Consider the following 21,397-nt stretch of genomic DNA (forward strand, 5'->3'; position numbering starts at 1 on the left):
ATTTCTGTTCTTTCTTTTGTCTCTCTTGATGTTATTACGAGATCAAATGCAGCAAATGCAAAGCACTCATGCCTTCTGTTTAAGATCTGACTTTTACAAAGTGCTGAAATTGAGACATTATGCCCAGAAAACCGTACCAGCAATTATACACTGTTAAATATGGAGCACCTAATCTGTTCAGAGAAGATAGAAGCTTAAATAAGTGAAAACACATCAGTGACACCTTAGACCATTAGAAACTTTTTTGCTTTTAGTACACAAAGCCAAGACCATGATGTGCTGCATGCATTTAAAAAAATAATACAAAAAAGTCTGGAGAGTTGTGTAGAGTCCTAAAGCAAAACTTTTAACATTATCAGTATAATGAAATGAGAAGGGAGGTAAAATCATTATCTAATTAAAATGATCCAATTATAGTTATAATTATCCTGCTCGCTATCCAAGTTCCTGTGAAACATGTTAGTGTTTGTAATCCATGACTTCAGGATGGATTCATCTGAGCTTCCTTTTTCCAGATTACTCACTAATCACCACACATGAACCTAAATGAGCTGCATTCACTTATCTAAAGACAGAAAACCAACAAGCACTGAGATTGCCTCTGTTACAGGCCTGGCAGAGCATCAACAGAAACGACAGGAAAGAATGCATTCGTTTTATTGAATTTGATTTTATTTCTGACTAGTTCCATTTAGACTTCTTTATTGCAGGAAGAATATATGGAAAGACATTTCTGGAGAAAGGTTATAATATGGCCCACCAAATGAATTTAGGATCTGTTTACTAAATTAAAATTGATTTGAGAAAAAAAGTTAATTTCTGTTATTTCATTAGAAGACAGAATAGAGTCAGCAAACTCTGCTACTGCAAAAATGTGCTAAAGATGTGCTAAAGATGTGCTAAAGACTATATTGCCAAAAGTATGTGCACCCCAACCATCACTCATATCTGTGGTTCTTTCCCAAACTGTTGCCACAAAGATTGTATGCTGTAGCAGTACAGTTTCCCTTCATTGGAGCTAAAAAGCTCAAACAGTGTTCCAGCATGACAATGCCCCTGTACACAAAGCCCCTAGCTCCATGAAGACAGGTTGGAGTGGAAGAACTCAAGTGTCCTGCACTGAGCCCTGACTCTTGACTCAACCCCACTGAACACCTTTGGGATGAAATGGAACATGGATTGAACCCCAGATCTCCTCAATCTTACAACATCAGTGACTGATCTCACTAATGCTCTTGTAGCTGAATGATCACTAATCCCCAAAAATCACACTTCAACATCTAGCGGAAAACCTTCATAATATTGGTGTGATGGTTATATGTCCATAAACCTTTGGCCAAATAATGTATGTGATTATTGGGATTCATGACACATATGACAGTCTACTAAACTCTTTTTTTTCCCCCAGCTCACGTGACATTTAACTGTAATATGGCCCAGTTCTTAAAATGAGTTTGTTAAACCTTTTCTAGTTTATTAAATGGTATACTAAATGCCCTACAGTTAAAACATAACGTTATCAACATTTTATTTTAAACTCAGTATATGGAAGCCATATAATTACATGCTCAATTCCATGCACTGTAAATAAGTTCAGCAAAGATGCTGCAAAATGTGAATGAATAAATAAATAAATAAATAAATCCTTAACTCTGTGATTTGACTCAGGGTCCGGGCAGATGGGAGCTGTGGACCGAAGAGCTGAAGCTGGCGCCACCGATCCCCAAGGACGTGCAGTTCAATGAGATCATCGTACCCACAGAGGATACAGTGCGCTACACGGCTCTGATGGAGCTGCTCGTCACGCACCAGAAGCCCAGCATCTTTGTGGGGCCCACAGGAACCGGCAAGAGTGTGTACATCATAGTGAGTGTGACTGGAAAAAATCTATTATATTCTTGGATGATGATAAAATGTTCAAAGGACAGTGAAAACAGGCAGACAAAACAAGATAAATCATAAAAAAAAAATAATTACCACGGTGATGTAGACTGTGGCCATTATGTTTATAATGTGAATAAGTTATTCCACGATTAATTAGTTGAGCTTTCTGAAGTGTGCGATTGAAAGGTGTGTGTGTGTAGCACGCTCATCACACGCTGCCATTCACACCTGATTCCACTCGTCACTTCATTCTAAAACCCTTCATTAGCTGAACGAGGCGTTCTGCATGCAATGAACACTTCTTCTGAAGCTGATTTAAACACTTTCATCTGTCTTCTTGATGCTAATTTTATTAAAGCTAGCAGAACACGAAATAAGGAAAGATGGCCCGCTTTTCACTGTGGCATTAATCTATCAGGTTTTTACTTCCAAAAAAAAATCCCTTAAGCTTTTTAATCAGCCTCTGAGGAACAGCTGAAGGCAGATGGAAATAAACAATTCCTTGCGGGATGTTGTCCACTGGAGACAAATTCAGCGAATGTGTTTAGCACCAAGGGGGCTTCTCACTCTCACTTCACCTCAACGCTGCTGGAGCTAGAGCACGTATCTGTGTGTTGCATGTGTGTGCATGACAGCGGCTCGTGATAAACGAGCCGGAGGGCCGAGACCGACGGCGCCCTGCCGCACCCCCTTCCTTCATTCTATCCCTCTAGCCGAGAGTAAGAGAGGAAAACGGCCCCTATTTTTGGTGCGACCAGCTGGAGATCCATCACACTAACAGCCTCATCCATTACCCGCCTCGTTACGCTCATATTTTACACACATGCACACAGGCATACACACACACACTCAGCCATGGTACGAGCCCCCTTGTGCTCGCTATAGATTAACGGTTACAAGTGCAGGGGCAAAGTACGTCCGGAGGTAGTTTTTCACTGAAGAATGAAACGGAACGTGTTTTATGGTGCGGTTGAGAAAAAGGCGATCAGTCCTCATTTGGCGAAGGCTGAGAATGATTCATAATGTCATAACACTTTAGCAGCCATTTTGCAACGATTATGTTTACATCCTTCTGAGTCAGTAGACACTAAGCATCTGAGACTCACTCAGTCTCATGCTCTCGATTGCATTTTGTGCCCTTTTTTTTTACTTTTCTCATCCTGTCATTTGCAGAACCAAGGGCTTTTCAAAAATATATTTGAAAATACCCTGTACCAAAGGGGGGAAAAAGTACCCTCCCATATGATTTTTAACTTTCAGGGTGAATATTTTAATGCCTACAAATGACTTTAATGGCCACATTGAGAAAGTGGATGTGAAATCATGTCACTTGTCAAATAAGTGTACTTGGCACTTTCAGGAACAGTTAAGTGATTTCATTACATGGTTTTTCAGGCTCTGGTAAATGCAGAATTTTATCATTTCAAAGCAGAGATGCATAGATTTGTACTTATTGGGTGGTAATTTTCTGACCCAGAGACAATGGAGGCAGTTGAAATCTGTGAAGTGTCATTATTACTAATTATTCATACAAAACCATTCCAGATATAAGAACTTATATAAATACCATGCCAGCTGTAGACATTCATGGTATTGAAAGCAGTAATTTGTTTCATATTACTCTATTTTAAAAGTCTACATAGTCTTTTATAGTCTATTTAAAAGCAGGCTTTTGACGTTAAATATTGCCCACAATGATGCCATGTGCTTTTTGTCTCCTCTATCTCCTCTAACCTACAGTATGAGCATGTTGACATTTCTCAATATATCTGCAGGACCTGTGGTCCAAACCCCTCCCGTGAGATTAATTGAAACTCTTTGTCACTCCGCAGGACTTCCTGTTGAAGCGGCTCAACAAGGATACGTACAATCCTCTGCTAATCAACTTTTCAGCCCAAACCACAGCGGCTCAGACACAGAACATCATCATGTCCAAGCTGGACAAGAGGCGCAAAGGAGTGTTTGGTCCCCCGCTGGGAAGGAAGATGGTGTGATATTATAAAACAGATTGTTTTGTTCTATTTTAAATTGAATGGTAGTTAGTTTGTATAATAAGCTTCCTAATGCTCTGAATCACGTTTGCCTCACACCTCTGGTGTTAGGAGTTCATTTTCGGAGTCTGCATGTTTTCCCTGTGCTTCAGGGGTTTCCTCTCCAAGACCCAAAACATGCTCTGTAGACTGATTGGCAACACTAAATTGTGTGAGTGTATGTGGGATTGTGATGAGTTGGCACCCTGTCCAAGATGTCCTCTGCCTTGTCCAACAGTCTTCTGGGATAGACCCCAGACTCCCCTCAACCCTGTGTAGGATAAGCGCTACAAAAAATAGATGGATAGGTATAAATCTGTGTGTTTTTCTATAATAGCCTGTGTTTAATAATATTATTACTACAAAATATTAATTTGTTATATTTATATGACAGGCTTTGCAGTGTATCTAGTATTATTCATTTATTACTTATGTCCGCATCATACTCATCATAAGTCCAACTATGTCTGGGCCACACTAAAGGATAAGCAGATTGATCTTGATTGCAAAAGATTTCATAATTTTAGGCTCTTAAATGTTTATCTTTCAAAGTCATGTTTTGTCAAGTGTTTGAATTCCAATTTTCAATCTTTTCTTGTCACAACATGTTTGCTATTTGCGACTAACCTGTTGTGAAGTGTGTGCGTGTGGGAGAGAGAGATTCCAGGTTTGTGGAATTATAAGCATAAAGTGTTTTATTCTGCACAAAACCTGTAGTGTGGGAGGTGTGATGATTGAAAGACAATTCTAGACAAAACAAGCTATGAAATTAATCATGTCTGAAGTTAATACTGCATTGATTGTATAGGATTATTTTGTAGCATGGTCTTGGCTTTGGGATAATATTGATGCTTAAGCACATTTGTAATGAAGCACGCGAGGCTCACGTAGTAGAATCCATTCGCAGATCTTTATTCACAAAATCAGCAGGCACTCTGATACTCTGCACAAATCAGGGCCACTAACACAGATGGAGGGAGGATAGTGTCAGAGCACGTGGGTGTATCAAGAGTCTCATGAATCTGTGACAGGGCGTCAGTCTTCCCGCCTTGGAACCAGGACGATAGGAAACGGAGAACCTGAACCTGGTGAAAAACAGGGCCCACCTGGCTTGGCGGTGGTTGAGGCGTTTGGCTTCTCGAAGATATGCAAGGTTTCGGTGATCCGTGAGAACCATGAATGGATGGCGGGCCCCCTCCAACCAGTGTCTCCATTCTTCCAAGGCTGCCTTTACAGAGAGCAGCTCCCTATTCCCCACATCGTAGTTGGCCTCAGCTGGCGAGAGTTTACAGGAGAAGAAGGTGCATGGGTGGACTTTTCCAGAGTCTGGTTGGCGTTGAGAAAGCACCGCCCCAATACCGCTATTAGAGGCGTCAACTTCTACAACAAATGGCAGCTCGAGATTAGGAAGGCAGAGTATGGAAGCAGAGGAGAAACTTTGCTTGAGTCTTTGAAATGCCACTCTGGCTTGATCAGTCCATTTCTGTGTCTTGGGCTTGCCTCTTAGAAGGGAGGTCAAAGGGCCTGCTACAGAATTGTAATGGCGGATGAATCGCCGGTAGTAATGAGCAAATCCCAGAAAACATTGCAGTTCTTTGATGGTGGTGGGTTCTGGCCAGGACTTGATGGCCGATACCTTTGCCTGATCTATCTCCACTCCTCTTTGAGAGATCACATATCCCAAAAATGCGATAGAAGAATGATGAAATTCACACTTCTCTAGCTTGACATAGAGGTTGTGCTCAGCTAGGTGGTGAAGGAATGCACGAACATGTGAGATGTGTTGTTCTAGGTTGTTAGAGTAGATCAGGATGTCATCAATGTAAGCTATGACAAATTGGTGGAGCATGTCTCTGAATATCTCATTAACAAGCAACTGGAAGACTGCCGGGGCATTTGTAAGTCCATAAGGCATGACCTGGTATTCGTAATGTCCGTGAGTCATATGGAATGCAGTCTTCCATTCATCGCCCTCCTTTATCCGGATCAGGTCATATACGCTGCGTAGGTCTAGTTTTGTGAATATTCTTGCCCCCTGTAACTGTTCGAGAGCCACTGGAACCAAGGGAAGTGGATAAGGATAGGGAACTGTTATGGCATTCAGACCTCGATAATCAATGCATGGTCGAAGGCCCCCATCCTTCTTCTCGACAAAGAAAAACCTCGCTGCAGCAGGAGACGTAGACGGATGGATGTATCCAGCTGCGAGGGCTTCTTCAATATATTCCTCCATGGCGCTTTTCTCAGGGAGTGAGAGGGGTAAACGCGGCTCTTGGGTGGCATAGCATTAGGAAGAAGTTATATGGCGCAATCCCATGGCTGATGAAGGGGTAACTTGGCGGCCCTTTCTTTACTGAAGACTTCTTGGAGATCACTATACTCTTTGGGGAGTGTTATTGAGGGGGATGACTCTGGACTCTCGATGGATGTAGATAGGCATGGGCGTGATAAGTGCATGTGAAAGCAGTTCTCTCGACAAAAGGTGGACCATTTTCTTAATTCCCCCTCTTTCCAGGAGATAACAGGGTCATGGAGCTGTAGCCAGGGAAGGCCTAAGATGATGGGGTAAGATGGTGAACTGATGACAAAGAATCATAGTTTTTCATGATGAAACAGTCCGATTTGGAAGTCCAAGAGTGGGGTTTGGTGAGTAAGGAGGCCTTCTCCAATAGGCTGATCATTGATGGTGGTTACTTTCAATGGTGGGGTGCATGGAATGGTGGGTAAGTGGAGTTCATGTACCAGGCTGCTGTCTATGAGGTTGATTGCTGAACCAGAGTCAATTAGAGCTGAGACTGAGAAACGGGAGTCATTCAGGAACATGAATGCGGGTAGGAAGACTTTAGAAGCCAGTTTAACAATCTTGGTATGGCTTGGTATGTGACACAAGGAAACGATACTTCGCGTGGAACAGAGGGAGCATGCTGCTTAAAAGCTCTAGAGAACCGGAAATGAGTTCATGGCAGTCAATATTCGGGTGACGGCTCCCTCTGGTGTTCTGGCTCTGTGTGGGTTGTGACAACATTCAGTTTATTGTAGGATTTAAGTGTGTTTCTTAAAAAGCTTCAAGGTGTTTTCTGGGTAGGTGGTGTTCGTGGATGATGTGAATATGCCTGCAAGAGAGACGTACGGTGCTCAGCCTCCTGTGGAGCTTCTGCGCCAGTGGCTGGACCACTGGAATTGGTATGACATGAAGGACTGCTCCATGATCAACCTGGTGGACATCCAGCTGATGTGTGCCATGGGGCCTCCTGGTGGGTCTGGCTATCTCACAAAGAATGTGAATAAACACAATGATCAATGACTGTCCATTTTTATTTTTATAAATGAGATTCAAAGCACTGCATACCATGCCATATTGCCCCTGAAAGGTTTGTTTCTCATGGGGACTGAATAAATTTATGAATGAATGCTTTACATAATGAACATAATGGATTGCATGTCTGATGTATCTTCCCTTGTTTGTTTGCCGTTTTTGTAATTTCCAGGTGGTGGAAGAAACCCAGTGACACCTCGCTTCCTCCGTCATTTTAACACAGTTACAATTAATGAATTTGATGAGAAGACCATGCACACCATTTTCTCCAGAATCTTAAACTGGCACTTGTCTATACGGTAAATGTCTATGGTGTACAAGTTATGGTGATCTTATCCTTCAGACCTAAACATGCAGCTGTAGTTCTCTTGTTTGGTCATTTTAAGTGTATGGCGTGAGGTCTGGTAAGAGCATAAATGAGTATTTAGTCCATAATTCTGAATTTTCTAATCATAAATAACAGCTAGTTGAAGAATGTTAGCAGTAAATAATAAGAACATTCAAATTGGTCCCTAACTAGTGTTTTGAGTGTAGCTTTACTTTACTTCTGACATTTACACGACCCAAAACAAATATGGATGCTTGTGCTTTTCCTTAGACTTCCCTTTCCTCCGGCATTTGCCAGCCTCACCTCTCAGATAGTGGGTGCCACCCTGGCAGTGTATCAGGAGACCACTAAGAATTTGCTGCCTACCCCAGCCAAGTCTCATTATCTTTTCAACCTGCGGGATTTCTCCCGCGTCATCCAGGGCATTTGCTTATCTTGCCCAGAGACTGCAGATGAGCCCAAAGCTATTAAACGCTTGTGGGTACATGAGGTAGGAGTGATAAACAAAAAACATGTAGTTTAAGAACAACCTATTTGTTGGATTGTACTGGAGGCCTGTTTTCAGAAATTGAGAGAACTCAGAAAGTTCTGACATAATGCTTGTATTGTCTCAGGTGCAGAGAGTTTATTATGACCGCTTGGTTCACCCATCAGACCGCACCTGGATGGTGGGTTTCTTGCAAGAGGTCTGCAAGTCCCACCTAAAGGAGGACTTCCATCAGCTTTTCAAGCACCTGGACTTTGATGCTGATGGATGCGTAACTGAAGATGACTTGCGCAGCCTCATGTTTTGTGATTTTCATGACCCCAAGGGTGAAGACCGCAACTACCGTGAGGTTGGTGACCTTGATCAGTTGCGGCAAGTGGTAGAAGCCCATCTAGAGGAGTTTAACAACATCAGCAAAGCACCCATGAATCTTGTGCTCTTCCGATTCGCCATCGAGCATGTCTGCAGGATCTCTCGTATCCTAAAACAGCCGCGGGGTCATGCGCTTCTGGTCGGTGTTGGAGGGAGTGGTCGGCAGTCCCTGACTCGTCTGGCTGCTCACATGGCTGAGGCCGAGCTCTTCCAGGTGGAGATCTCCAGGAGTTATGGGATGACAGAATGGCGGGAAGACCTAAAACTCATTATGCTCAAATCAACATCCGGCGATACCCATGGTGTCTTCCTCTTTACTGACACCCAGATAAAGATGGAGTCATTCCTCGAAGATGTTAGCAATTTGCTCAACACAGGTGAAGTTCCTAATCTCTTTGCCGTGGATGAGAAGCAGGAGATCTGCGAACGGATGCGGGTCTTGGATCGCCAGCGGGAGCGGGAGAAGCAGACAGATGGAAGTCCTCTCGCACTGTACAAGATGTTTGTAGAGCGTTGTCGGAGCCAGTTGCATGTGGTGCTGGCCATGAGTCCAATAGGTGACACCTTCAGAGGCCGCCTGCGACGTTTCCCTGCACTTATCAACTGCTGCACCATAGACTGGTTCCAGGTCAGTATTGCTTATGTTTTTTAAGGGTCTCCTGCATGCCCTTCTAAAAACTATGAATTTTATATCAATAATGGGTTTTTTGTGCAAAATGTTGCTAATTCATGTCAGTGTTCACAAATTATATATACAATAGTTTGTGCACATCTGACCATTGCACCCATATGTGGTTTTTCCACAAACTATTGCCACAATGTTAGGACGCACCTTGAAGGGACCTCCATGAAGACATGGTTTGACAGGTTTGTAGTAGAAGAACTCAAGTGGCCTGTACACTTCCTCCTCACCCGACCTCATTGTCTAATCTCACTAATGATCTTGTGGTTGAATAGGCAATTCTCAAAAGCTGAAACAGTGGAAAGCCTTCCCAGATTACTGGAGGTTATGATAATAGTAAAAGTGGAAACTAAATCTAGAAAGCACTGTTCACTAAGCACATATGCATGTGATGGTTATTTGTCCACAAATATTTGGCTATATAGTGTATGTGAACACCTGTTGCCAGCATTCACCCTTCTTTGTTGAATTTTGTTCCCCCAAGACCTGGCCTGATGATGCTCTACAGGCTGTGGCATCTCGGTTCCTGGAGGACATTGAGATGACGGATGATGCTCGTGCTGGCTGCATAGACATGTGCCAAAGCTTCCACACTTCCACCATCAATCTCTCGACACACTTTCTGGCTGAGCTGCAGCGCCACAACTACGTCACCCCAACCTCCTACCTGGAGCTCATCTCCACCTTCAAAAGCCTACTGGAAAGCAAGAGGGCGTAAGAATAAAAGCTTTTATTTGTCACATATACATTGGACCACAGTGAAATTCTTTCTTCACATATCCCAACACTGATAAGTTATACAGTGCCTCTGGAGCAGTGAGGGTTAAGGGCCTTGCTCAAGGGCTCAACAGCGGCAGCTCGGCAGCACTGATCCTATGATCAACAACCCAAAGCCTTACAGGCTTGAGCCACCACTGCCCCAGACCCTTAAGACATTTAAGCAAGAGAGTGTAAGGCTCTTTATCCATGACCATAAGAGTTTGGGGTACATTTACATGTTTTGAATTTCAGCTATAGGAAAAATTTCAACATGTATATTACTATGTTAATCCTTGTCATCATAAAAATTGTCATCTTTCCTCGGCAGTGAGGTGATGAAGCTAAAACAGCGCTACGAGATTGGCCTGGAGAAGCTGGACTCTGCTGCTGCTCAAGTGGCCACTATGCAAGTGGAGTTGGAGGCACTTCAGCCTCAGCTCCTGGTGGCTGGCAAAGATGTGGATGAGATGATGGTGGTAATTGAACATGAGTCTGTGGAGGTGGCTGAGACAGAGAAGGTGGTTCGCATGGATGAGGCAGTGGCGAATGAACAGGCCACGGCTGCCAAGGCCATCAAAGATGAGTGTGACGCCGACTTAGCTGTTGCTCTGCCCATCCTAGAGTCAGCTCTAGCTGCACTTGATACACTTACACAACAGGCAAGAAAATACACATGCTCTCTCACACACACACACACACACAGAAATATAATTCCATCCAGCTTTTAAGGTACTTTGCTTGAATACCACAAAATCTTTGTTGGTCTCTCTGTAGGACATTACACTGGTGAAGTCCATGAAGAACCCTCCAGCTGGAGTCAAACTTGTGATGGAGGCTATTTGCATCCTGAAAGGCATAAAACCTGACCGGATCCCCGATCCTCTCGGCTCAGGCAAAAAGATCGAGGACTTCTGGGGCCCAGCCAAGAAGCTTCTAGGTGAAATGAAGTTCCTGCAGAGTCTGCATGAGTACAATAAAGACAACATTCCAGCTGCTTACATGACTATCATTCGAAACAAATATATCACCAACCCTGATTTCGTCCCCGAGAAAATCCGGACAGCCTCCACCGCAGCCGAGGGCCTCTGCAAGTGGGTCTGTGCTATGGACTCTTACGACAAGTGAGTTTGTATAACAGGATACGACAAGTAACCATCCTAAATCGAACCAGTAAGTGATGACTCCTATGTCAGAGGCAAAAGAATGTAATGTCTTCTCTCTTAGGGTTGCAAAAGTTGTTGCCCCTAAAAAAGAGAAGTTGGCTCAAGCAGAAGCTAAGCTGAAGGTAGCTATGGAGAGTCTCCAAAAGAAGCAGGCAGCTCTAAAAGAGGTCCAGGACAAATTAGCCAAACTTCAGGTCACTCTGGAGGCCAACAAGAACAAGAAAGCTGATCTGGAAAATCAGGTTGGTCATAATTTTAATAATACTAATAATAATTTCTCTGTGTCAGTATTTTATAATCAATAGACCACAGGTGTAAAGAAATATAAGAATATATGTAGTAATCTATAAAGTACAGTAATCTAACCTTGAAGTATAAACTGTAAAAGGGCTTGTTGTTTTTGGAGGCCACTTATTGGTAAGTGAAGAGGCTGTAAGTAACATCTTCAGTAAGTGCTGTATCCTGGTCAGAGTCACAATGGATCCAAAATCGATCCCAAGAACATAAACAATACAAAATCTGCCATGTTTATTGGGATTGATAAATATATTGCTTCTCTTCTGTGAGATTTCACTTTGATGCCTGCATAAATCTATCCAGTGTGGGTGTGCAGAACTTTTTTTCCTTTATTGCCTCTTGGAACAAACATTCCAAGAGACACAACGCAGTCAGTCTTTAACTGATTACAAATTCTGCCCTTTTGATGGTCTGTTCATGTGGGCTTTGTTTACATCTTTCGTTTTTAAAAACTTTACTTAGTAGTTTTATCTTCAAATGTCTTGAAAAGCCCTATGGCTTTGCCTTTGTGTGTGCTTTTCTTCAGCGCATCACGCTGTTCCTGCTTTGAAGTCACGAAAGTGAAGCTCTCGTTTCTAAACCCACCCTCTGTGTACACAGAGAAGCATAAACTCTCCCCACACACCCAAACACACTGCACTGATTTGTTTATGGGAGCTGGCTGTCAGTTTTTTTTAGTTAAACACACCACCAGGGCCCTTCTGTCTTTTTCTGCCCTATTTCACTACCTTTCATGTTTTGTCTTCTTTTCTTTCACTTGTCTCTTGTCTGAATATTTATTTCTTTATTTTTCAGGCTGTCTGTTTTCCCTGTTCAATGGAGAAAATTGTTTATGCCATGCTCCCCCAAGCATATCGAACATTGCATGCACAGGGGCAATGTCTAACTCTTCCCCAAATGCTAGCTTTGTGAAACACTTACTTTTTAATACTTCGCTTTCTTTCTTCTGTTCAGGAATTTTTATGTGTGTATGTGATGCTGGAGGAAACGTCAGGTATTCGTTTGTGGCACAGCATTATATATTTATTTGCCATATTAGCAACAAAAATAGCCATTAAAAAAACCTGGATATGAATTTATGCATTTATTCATTCAACTCCTGTGCCAGGAATGAGTATAGCCTCCATGTTGGATGCTTCTGTTAAAGGATTCAATGTTACTATATTTTAAAAATCTACGCTAAATGCTGTGAGCTAACCGTTTGTAATAGGTGGAGCTATGCAGTAAAAAGCTGAAGAGAGCAGAACAGCTGATTGGTGGTTTGGGAGGAGAGAAGACGCGTTGGAGTGAGACAGCGTTGAAACTGGGAGAACTGTACTCCAAGCTAACTGGAGATATTCTCATCTCAGCTGCTATTGTAGCCTACCTGGGGGCTTTCACATCTAGTTATAGACAGGTACACACACACACATACACACACAAGAACACTTATTTGGATATATTTACATATTCATTCATTCATCTTCAGTTAGCACTTTATCCTGAAGTCTCCATCAAGTATCTTAGGAACACTGGGCATGACACAGGAATACACCCTTAATGGCACACCTGCCTATTGCAGTGCATCCTTCACAACACGTATTCACACCTAAGGACTTTTTATTGTAGCTGATCCAACTTTTGGGAGGTATGGGGAAACCAGAAGACCCAAATCAAACACATGTGGACGCAGGGAGAACATGCAAAACACCACACCGAACATAGTAACCTTAACTCAGGAGTGAATACCACCTGCTGCTCCTCTGTACTGCCTGTAACTGCTTTATAAAATAAATAAATAAATGATATAAAAAAACCTTTAAAGCACATGCTAAAGTGAGAAATGATAATAAAGGGGAAATGCAATTAATCTTATTTTAGATAATGTCACACTTTAACAATAAAGTACACCTTTCTCCCTTGGATTGATTGCTAAAATTGGCAAGTGTAGAAGTTTCGCTCAAAAAAAAAAAAAAAAAGCCCAAACCTTAGTTTCCCTGAAGCAAATTCTTCTTCATCTTTTAGTGTTTCAAACTCATGCTCCATTTTTGTATTTCCTCATGGGAATATCTGCCTTCAAATTTAAAAGGGTTGGGTTATTATTGTTGAGGAGACATTATAATGAAACATACTATAAAACATACGAAAAAATCTCTCTCTCTCACACACACACACACACACACACACACACACTCACTGTACACAGTACACATTTGTCAGGCAACATATTTCAAACGCACAACAACCGGGCCCTGTTCTCCATTTGATTTCCGTCTCAAAGCTCCATGTTTGATGTGACCCAAGAGACACAGGCATCACATTTCTAAATATTTAACTTAATCACTTTTTATGAGACGCACAAGGAGCGATATTAAAATGCCTTTTCAGTCTCTTTGTCATTATTGGCACACACGCCTATGAAAAATGAATGAACCCTGGGAAAATATTTGGAAGCATGCTGCGAGATAATGTTGTGAATTTGGAGTAGTGACTGAGGGAACGGAGTACTTTACACACATGTTCTCACAGATGCTCCTTCCGTAAGAGACACAGAGATATATTATGCTTGTGCGTACAAAGAAATTATTGTTTAAAACAAAAAATAAAGTCTTCTTAAGATTCTTAAGAACAGAAAAAAAAAGGATTATTATTTAATTAGTCTTACTGTACCGTTGCTATCTTTACACCAGGAGAAGGTTAGGTATGTACTCATTCTTTCTTATAAAAAGTGCTTAGTGCTTTAAAACTTCTGCTTTTTCAAGCTGTTTTCAATTTTGAGATATGTGGGTGTGATATCAAATATACACAAGCAATATTCCTAACAGCTTGGAACAAGATATCCTGCTGTCAAGACCCACGGAAAAGTGTTGTGAATAGAAGAGAGGTAATATAGTAGCTATCACTGTTACTTAAAGATTATATTATATTATATATTATATTATATTATATATTATATTATATTATATATTATATTATATATTAAAGACATACTTTCATTTGAAACAAAACACTCCAGCCATAATTAAAGCTGGAATTATTATCCATGAGATTGGCACTACCTGTGATGGACTTGACCTTCTCTTCTAGAGTGGATTCCTGCACCATACGGTGTTTCCAGCATAGGCTCGAGAGCCAACATCACCCTGACCAGGAGAAAAAACACTTATGCAAATATGCGTTTGGATAACTTGCTTGAGGAAGTTTATTCAAAGTTGATGTTCTTTATACTTGAGCTCTAAGTAAATGCTCCGTTCAAGAATATCAAATAATCTCAAATGACAATCTTGCTATCAGTTTCATACATGTTCAACTATGTTAACATGTTTAGCATGAAGCTTTGCTTGGAATTAAAGTTGCCAGAAAACCATTCCATCTCTACAGTCAAGCATGGTGGTGGTAGAACCATGTTTATCTTTGTTCTCTGACTAATGCCCTCTTTTGGCCAGTTCATGATATTTTATTTTAATTAATGGCTTCAATGATTTTCCAAACTGTTGATAATTACTATATTTGTAAACTAGACCAACCGGTGTAATAAATGAGTAAAGACAGTTTTACATAGGTATGCAGTTTAATCTGTGTGTATAATAATAAAGTTGAATTTTCTATGTGCATTTGTAGAGGGTTGTAGAGGAGTGGGTCAAGCTGTGTAAGGCCAAAGCGATCCCCTGCTCCAAGAATGTGTCTCTGATGCAGTCTTTGGGAGAGCCGGTAAAAATCAGAAACTGGACCATCGCTGGCCTTCCCTCAGACAGCTTCTCCATCGATAACGCCATCATCATCTCGTATGTACTTCCTCAAGTCCAAACATCTAGGAAATGTTGTCATGTTGACCATGTGTTGTGTTGATTCCTTTTCTCTGACAGCAGCTGCAAAGCAAATCATATTTATATGAACACACTTTATTATGTTATCCTTTTTACAGTAACAACATACTGTTATATATTAGGCAGCAAGTGAACATTTTGTCTTCAAAGTTGATGTATTAGAAGCAGGAAAAATGGGCAAGTGTAAGGATTTGAGCGAGTTTGACAAACGCCAAATTGTGATGGCTAGACGACTGGATCAGAGCATCTCCAAAACTGCAGCTCTTGTGGGGTGTTTCCGGTCTGCAGTGGTCAGTATCTATCAAAAGTGGTCCAAGGAAGGAGCAGTGGTGAACCAGAGACAGGGTCATGGGCGACCAAGGCTCATTGATGCACGTGGGGAGAGAAGGCTGGCCCGTGTGGTCCAATCTAACAGATGAGCTACTGTTGATCACTTCCAGAAAAAAAATCTACAAATAATTTACTCACCCCCTTGTCATCCAAGATGTTCATGTCTTTATGTTTTTTGAGGAAAACATTTCAGGATTTTTCTCCATATAGTGGACTTCAATGGTGCCCACGAGTTTGAACTTCCAAGATGCAGTTTAAATGCAGCTTCAAAGAGCTCTAAACGATCCCAGTGAGGAAGAAGGGTCTTATCTAGCAAAATGATCGATCATTTTCTTAGAAAAAGAAAAAATTGTACACTTTTTAACCTCAAAAGCTCATCTAGCTCTAGCTCTGGAATGTGTGTCTGCGACGCTACGTATTACATAATCACGTCAAAAGGTCACACGTGTCGTAGGCAGAACTACAGACCCAGTGTTTACCAAGTGAACGTGTAAAGACCAGGGAAGTGCAAATAAGTCAAATGCTCTTTACTAACAAAAAGGTACAATCAGAATGTATGGGTGTGTTGATATCCAGGTGCAGAGCGAGCAACCACAGCTTCAGTCGCTCCGGATTTTTAAAAGGAAATTTGTGAGCAGTCATGTTATTTCCAAGCGCACATGATCTTTTAGGTTTAAAACAATTTCTCCTTCTTCTCCACACTAGTAAACACTGGGTATGTAGTTCTGTCTACAGTGAGGGAAAAAATTATTTGATCCCCTGCTGATTTTGTAAGTTTGCCCACTGACAAAGAAATGATCAGTCTGTAATTTTAATGGTAGGTTTATCTGAACAGTGAGAGACAGAATAACAACAAAAAATCCAGAAAAACACATTTCAAAAAAGTTCTACATTGATTTGCATTTTATTGAGTGAAATAAGTATTTGACCCCTTTGCAAAACATGACTTAGTACTTGGTGGCAAACCCTTGTTGGCAATCACAGACATCAGACATTTCTTGTAGTTGGCCACCAGGTTTGCACACATGTCACATCTCAAGGAATTTGGGCCCACTCCTCTTTGCAGATCCTCTCCAAGTCATTAAGGGTTTTTGGCTGACCCTTCAGCTCCCTCCACAGATTTTCTATGGGATTAAGGTCTGGAGACTGGCTAGGCCACTACAGGACCTTATTGTGCTTTTTTTGTGAACCACTCCTTTGTTGCCTTGGCCATGTGTTTTGGGTCATTGTCAGGCTGGAATATCCATCCATGACCCATTTTCAATGCCCTGGCTGAGGGAAGGAGGTTCTCATCCAAGATTTAACAGTACATGGCCCTGTCCATCGTCCCTTTGATGCGGTGCAGTTGTCCTGTCACCTGGGGATGGTGTACTTGGGGTCATAGGCAGCATTCCTCCTCCTCCAAACACGGCGAGTTGAGTTGATGCCAAAGAGCTGGATTTTGGTCTCTTTTGACCACAACACTTTCACCCAGTTCTCCTCTGAATCATTCAGATGTTCACTGGCAAACTTCAGATGAGCCTGTACATGTGCTTTCTTTAGCAGGGGGACCTTGCGGTTTAGAGCTCTTTGAAGCTGCATTTAAACTGCATTTTGGAAGTTCAAACTCGCAGGCACCATTGAAGTCCACTATATGGAGAAAAATCCTGAAATGTTTACCCTAAAAAATATAATTTTTTTACAACTGAAGAAAGAAAGACATGAACGTCTTGGGTGACAAGGGGGTGAGGAAATTTTCTGTAGATTTTTGTTCTGGGAAGTCAACTTCTCTTTTAATGCTGGTTCAGAATACACAGTGCATGATGGGTCAGGGCTGTTTTGGCAGCAAAAGGAGGACCAACACTACAGGTGGTCATAATGTTATGCCTGGTTAGTGTACTTGTTTATTAGCTGCAAGTTATTTTCTGGTAATTATCATTGCAGCAAATTACATTTAATTTAAATTCAAATTTTATTTGTCACATACATAATTCTACACATTATGATATGCAGTGAAATGCTTATACGACTGTTTTGACCCTTGAAAAGGAAAAAGGAATAAGGACCGAAAAAGAAAAGGATAAAATATAAAAACTACAATTTTTTACAGTAGGTAAAATAAAATGTAAATAAAATATATATAGAGTAGAATAAGGTATGGTATAATATGTATATAGAATATGTATATATGACATGTATATAGAATATGTATATAGAATATAGAATCAATGAGAAGAAGAACAAATTCAAAAGAACAAATTGAGATAATTTTTTCTACATGCTTACTTTGTGGAATTGATCCAAGATCGTTATATGATATAAATGATAAACTATGGCTTCTCTTTAATCTCCTGTGTCCTGAGTGACTTTACATTAAAATATATTTTTTATATGAAGACAGTACTTATCAGCTTTACTAGACAGGATTTGACAGAGCAGTAGCTGATGGTATTTTTAGGAAGCAATATAATGCTGTTTAAGAGCCTAAGTGACAATATTTGAAAACAACAACAAAAACAAATCTTGCCACTTTTTGCAGTGTGTAATATTGAGAAGTGAATTATGTTTATGTTACATCCTGGAGACAATACGTCCTCAAAATAGAAAATGTTTGCACTGGAAGAATGAGACAGTGCTGTTGAAGTGTTGTTCTTCATGCTATTGAAGGTTTACTAAGCGGATCTTACGATTGGGTTTCAAAATATAAAACTCCTCTCCTGTTCTCTAACCCTAATCCTGATCTGAATCATTTATACTAGACCTAATTTTCATCACATATTCCTCAAATGTTTTTTTTTTCTGTTCAAGACACACAAGAACTCATCTGTTCTGCTGAAACTGGTCATTTCCTAAACGTGTAAATTCAGGTAGAAAAATTAAACACTATAAACACTATACTGGAAACCTAACTATTTTCTTTCACATTCTCGTTATTAACTTGCAGTCATAAATGTTGAGGACCATGTTGAGGATTCCTTACATGTGAGTGTTCTTTATTGGTTCAATGCATGTCCCATAAATCCCATAAGAAGATGTGAAGGAAAAGCTTCCTTCATGAGCTGCTCATGTGAACGTTCCCTGCATGATCCATTAATGCCGCTTGCATGTTCCATGTAAATGAAAATACGCCCTTCTCCCTAACCTTCACCATTCATGCAATAGTTTTAAGCACTGAATACTTCATGTGGGATTTATGCAGAAAGGATGAGAACGTTTCTTGCATGTGTGTGTTCTTCAGTATGTTCTTTACAAGCTCCTGAAATGTTTGTCAAACATCGCTTCTCTGCAGGAACACACGGCGATGGCCTCTGATGATTGACCCTCAGGGACAAGCAAACAAGTGGGTAAAGAACATGGAAAAGGCAAACAGCCTACACGTTATCAAGCTGAGTGACGGCGACTTCGTGAGAACGCTGGAGAACTGCATTCAGTTCGGCACGCCAGGTGATTTGCCTAGTATTTGTTGTTCAACAGGAATATAGGAAACACTGTATGGTAAAAAGTGCGGCAAAAGAATCAGCACCATCCAACAAATATTTCAGTTCATTCATTCATTGTACATCTGATACATGCCCAATCCCATGTGAGATTTACTCCCCTTATACTGTTAAAATTAACTCCACTCTTCTGGAAAGGCTTTCCACTAGATGTTGGAGCATAGCTGTGGGGATTTACATTACATTTCTAGCATTTGGCAGACACCCTTATCCAGAGCGACTAACATTTTAATATTATTATTTTATACAACTGAGCAATTGAGGGTTAAGGGCCTTGCTCAGTGGCAGCTTGGTGGACCTGGGATTCGAACTCACAACCGTCCAATCAGTAGGCCCAAACCTTAACCACTAAGCTACAACATCCCACGTTTGGGCGGGGTTTGTGATAATTCAGCTACAAGTGCATCAGTAAGATCTTGCACTGATGTTGGGGTGTCATCGATGTTCCAGTTTAACCCAAAGGTGTTTAGTTGAGGTGAATTGTCTGACTAAGAACCTGTAAATTTATGTAGTGAATACAGACAACAGGAGGGATATAAATAGTGAAATGTACCAGTGTGGTTATAGTAACAGTTACTGGCACTCTTAGAGCGCTGCTTGTCCAATCAAATAGGTGAACTGGAACTAAGCGTTGTATATAATACAAGAATACACCTGTATATCAGAGTTGTGCTTATCTAAAGACATTCAATTTTCTCTGACAACTTCATACCATGTAGAGCTTTCTTATATAACCAAAGTGAACTTTATCCCATTACTGTTCTTTTTTATCCACTCCAAACAATTTCTCCCTGCCTGTGCTGTCTGATCTATTCAAGCAATTCTGTTGTATAACCTGATATTTCCACCGCAGGTGTAATACTGCCCCCTCTCCCCAGGGGTCTCTCTTTCACGAGGAAACCTGAACCGAACTCAAAGCGTGAGCTAAAAAACTGAGCAATACTCACATTCTCACCTCTGGGCGATGAAATTTTTGCTTATTTCCAGAGCGCATGCTGCCTGGAAGCAGCATTTGCACATAATTTTTGCATGTCTGATCCTCCAGGGCGGCTCAAAGGTGGGCACGAAAACCCAATCTGACTTTGTGATCGTCTTCCCTGCCTGTCAGCCCTTTCCCTGAGAGAAGAGAGAGAGAGAGAGAGAGAGAGAGAGAGAGAGAGAGAGAAGAATAGGCCAGACGGCTGAGTTCGTGTTTGAATGGTTCCCTGAGTATTCACTGTTTTTAGCCCTGATGATGAGAAGCACTGTTTTAATTCCCACCTCAGCAGCCCTGTATGGCCTTTGAGTAAATAGGTGTTATTGTGAGTTATAGTTTTTGTCAGTTGTTTAAGCAGAAATAAATGTGGAGTTTTACACACCATAGAGAATAGCATGAAGAACTCAAAAATATCAGGATGGCAAAATGAGGAAGACAAGACAAAGCACACAGTGGGCCTCATTTATCAAGCTGGATACGAACGGATTTATTCGTAAATCATTTATACGAGCATTTACACTAGAAATTTGGTATTCATGAAAATCCTGTCAATACAGAAAACCGATTGGATTCAACTCGTGTGTGTAAATTTGCACATAAGAACTAACTAACTAATGTAGACCTCCACTTGATCGACTTCAAATCGCATCATTTACACGGATTGTTTATATGGAATATACAGTTGAATACTGTTAAATCTGTTTATTTTTATGAAAGAGTTCAGCAGACATCTTTATCCAGACTGACTTGGAGAAGAGATCTGGAGTCTCGATCAAAAACATCCTCATGCTAGTTCACTTGTTCAGGGACTAAGAGTGCCATTGAGAGCATTTAGTGAAAAACAGACATTTATTATATAATTGGAATTAATTAAAGAATATAAAAAGTCAACCAGCACGTTCAAAATTAAGACAAATAAATCTAATCCTCCAATTACAGCAGAAGAAAAAGAGCTGTATGTCTGTACACAAGTTTGGTGGGCGTCATGACATGCAAATGAGCCGCGTATGGACTTCATAGGTGATCGGCATACGGGCACGAGTAAGAATATCAGCGTAAACATGGCAGACAGTTTCCTGTTTCCTGTGGCTCACACACCAACACTTACACACAACATTACTAAAAACTGATAAATGTGACCTAATGTGGGGGAAAATGTTTGTACTGAATGTGATGCAGAATTTGAGTTCATAAAAATCACATCTTATTTATTTTTTAAATTAATTTTTTTACAACTATCACAAAAGATTTGACTACTGTTACATTTCCCACTGTTTTATTCTGTAAAGGAGCTGTTTAAGAGATAATCTCATGAATTTAGTAATTTACTGTTTACAATATAGTAAGATTCTGATAGGAGATGGGGGGAAAGCAGTTAAATCAAATGTCACACACACACACACACAATTCTGAAGATGTTCCTAGTGCTATTGTAAACAACACGGTTTTATTTGTGCTATAATAAAGAAACTGTTTACAGCGGGACTGTAC

At 40.8% G+C, this 21,397-nt stretch overlaps 1 protein-coding gene across 1 annotated transcript in view; it reads left to right on the top strand.

Annotated features, from left to right (window-relative positions):
• Positions 1-21,397, top strand: part of dnah7 (dynein, axonemal, heavy chain 7) — a 98,413-nt gene that overhangs the window by 49,138 nt on the left and 27,878 nt on the right. The window contains exons 37-49 of the mRNA XM_058391491.1: positions 1,669-1,866; positions 3,717-3,872; positions 7,000-7,168; positions 7,403-7,529; positions 7,829-8,048; positions 8,173-9,045; positions 9,584-9,813; positions 10,187-10,517; positions 10,633-10,979; positions 11,083-11,263; positions 12,529-12,714; positions 14,919-15,082; positions 18,723-18,877. Of these exons, the coding sequence (XP_058247474.1) occupies positions 1,669-1,866; positions 3,717-3,872; positions 7,000-7,168; positions 7,403-7,529; positions 7,829-8,048; positions 8,173-9,045; positions 9,584-9,813; positions 10,187-10,517; positions 10,633-10,979; positions 11,083-11,263; positions 12,529-12,714; positions 14,919-15,082; positions 18,723-18,877 (3,337 nt within the window). The remainder of the gene's footprint in view (positions 1-1,668; positions 1,867-3,716; positions 3,873-6,999; positions 7,169-7,402; positions 7,530-7,828; positions 8,049-8,172; positions 9,046-9,583; positions 9,814-10,186; positions 10,518-10,632; positions 10,980-11,082; positions 11,264-12,528; positions 12,715-14,918; positions 15,083-18,722; positions 18,878-21,397) is intronic.

Source organism: Hemibagrus wyckioides, linkage group LG06 (genome assembly GCF_019097595.1).
Source record: "Hemibagrus wyckioides isolate EC202008001 linkage group LG06, SWU_Hwy_1.0, whole genome shotgun sequence".
In the NCBI taxonomy this organism is placed as follows: Eukaryota; Metazoa; Chordata; class Actinopteri; order Siluriformes; family Bagridae; genus Hemibagrus; species Hemibagrus wyckioides.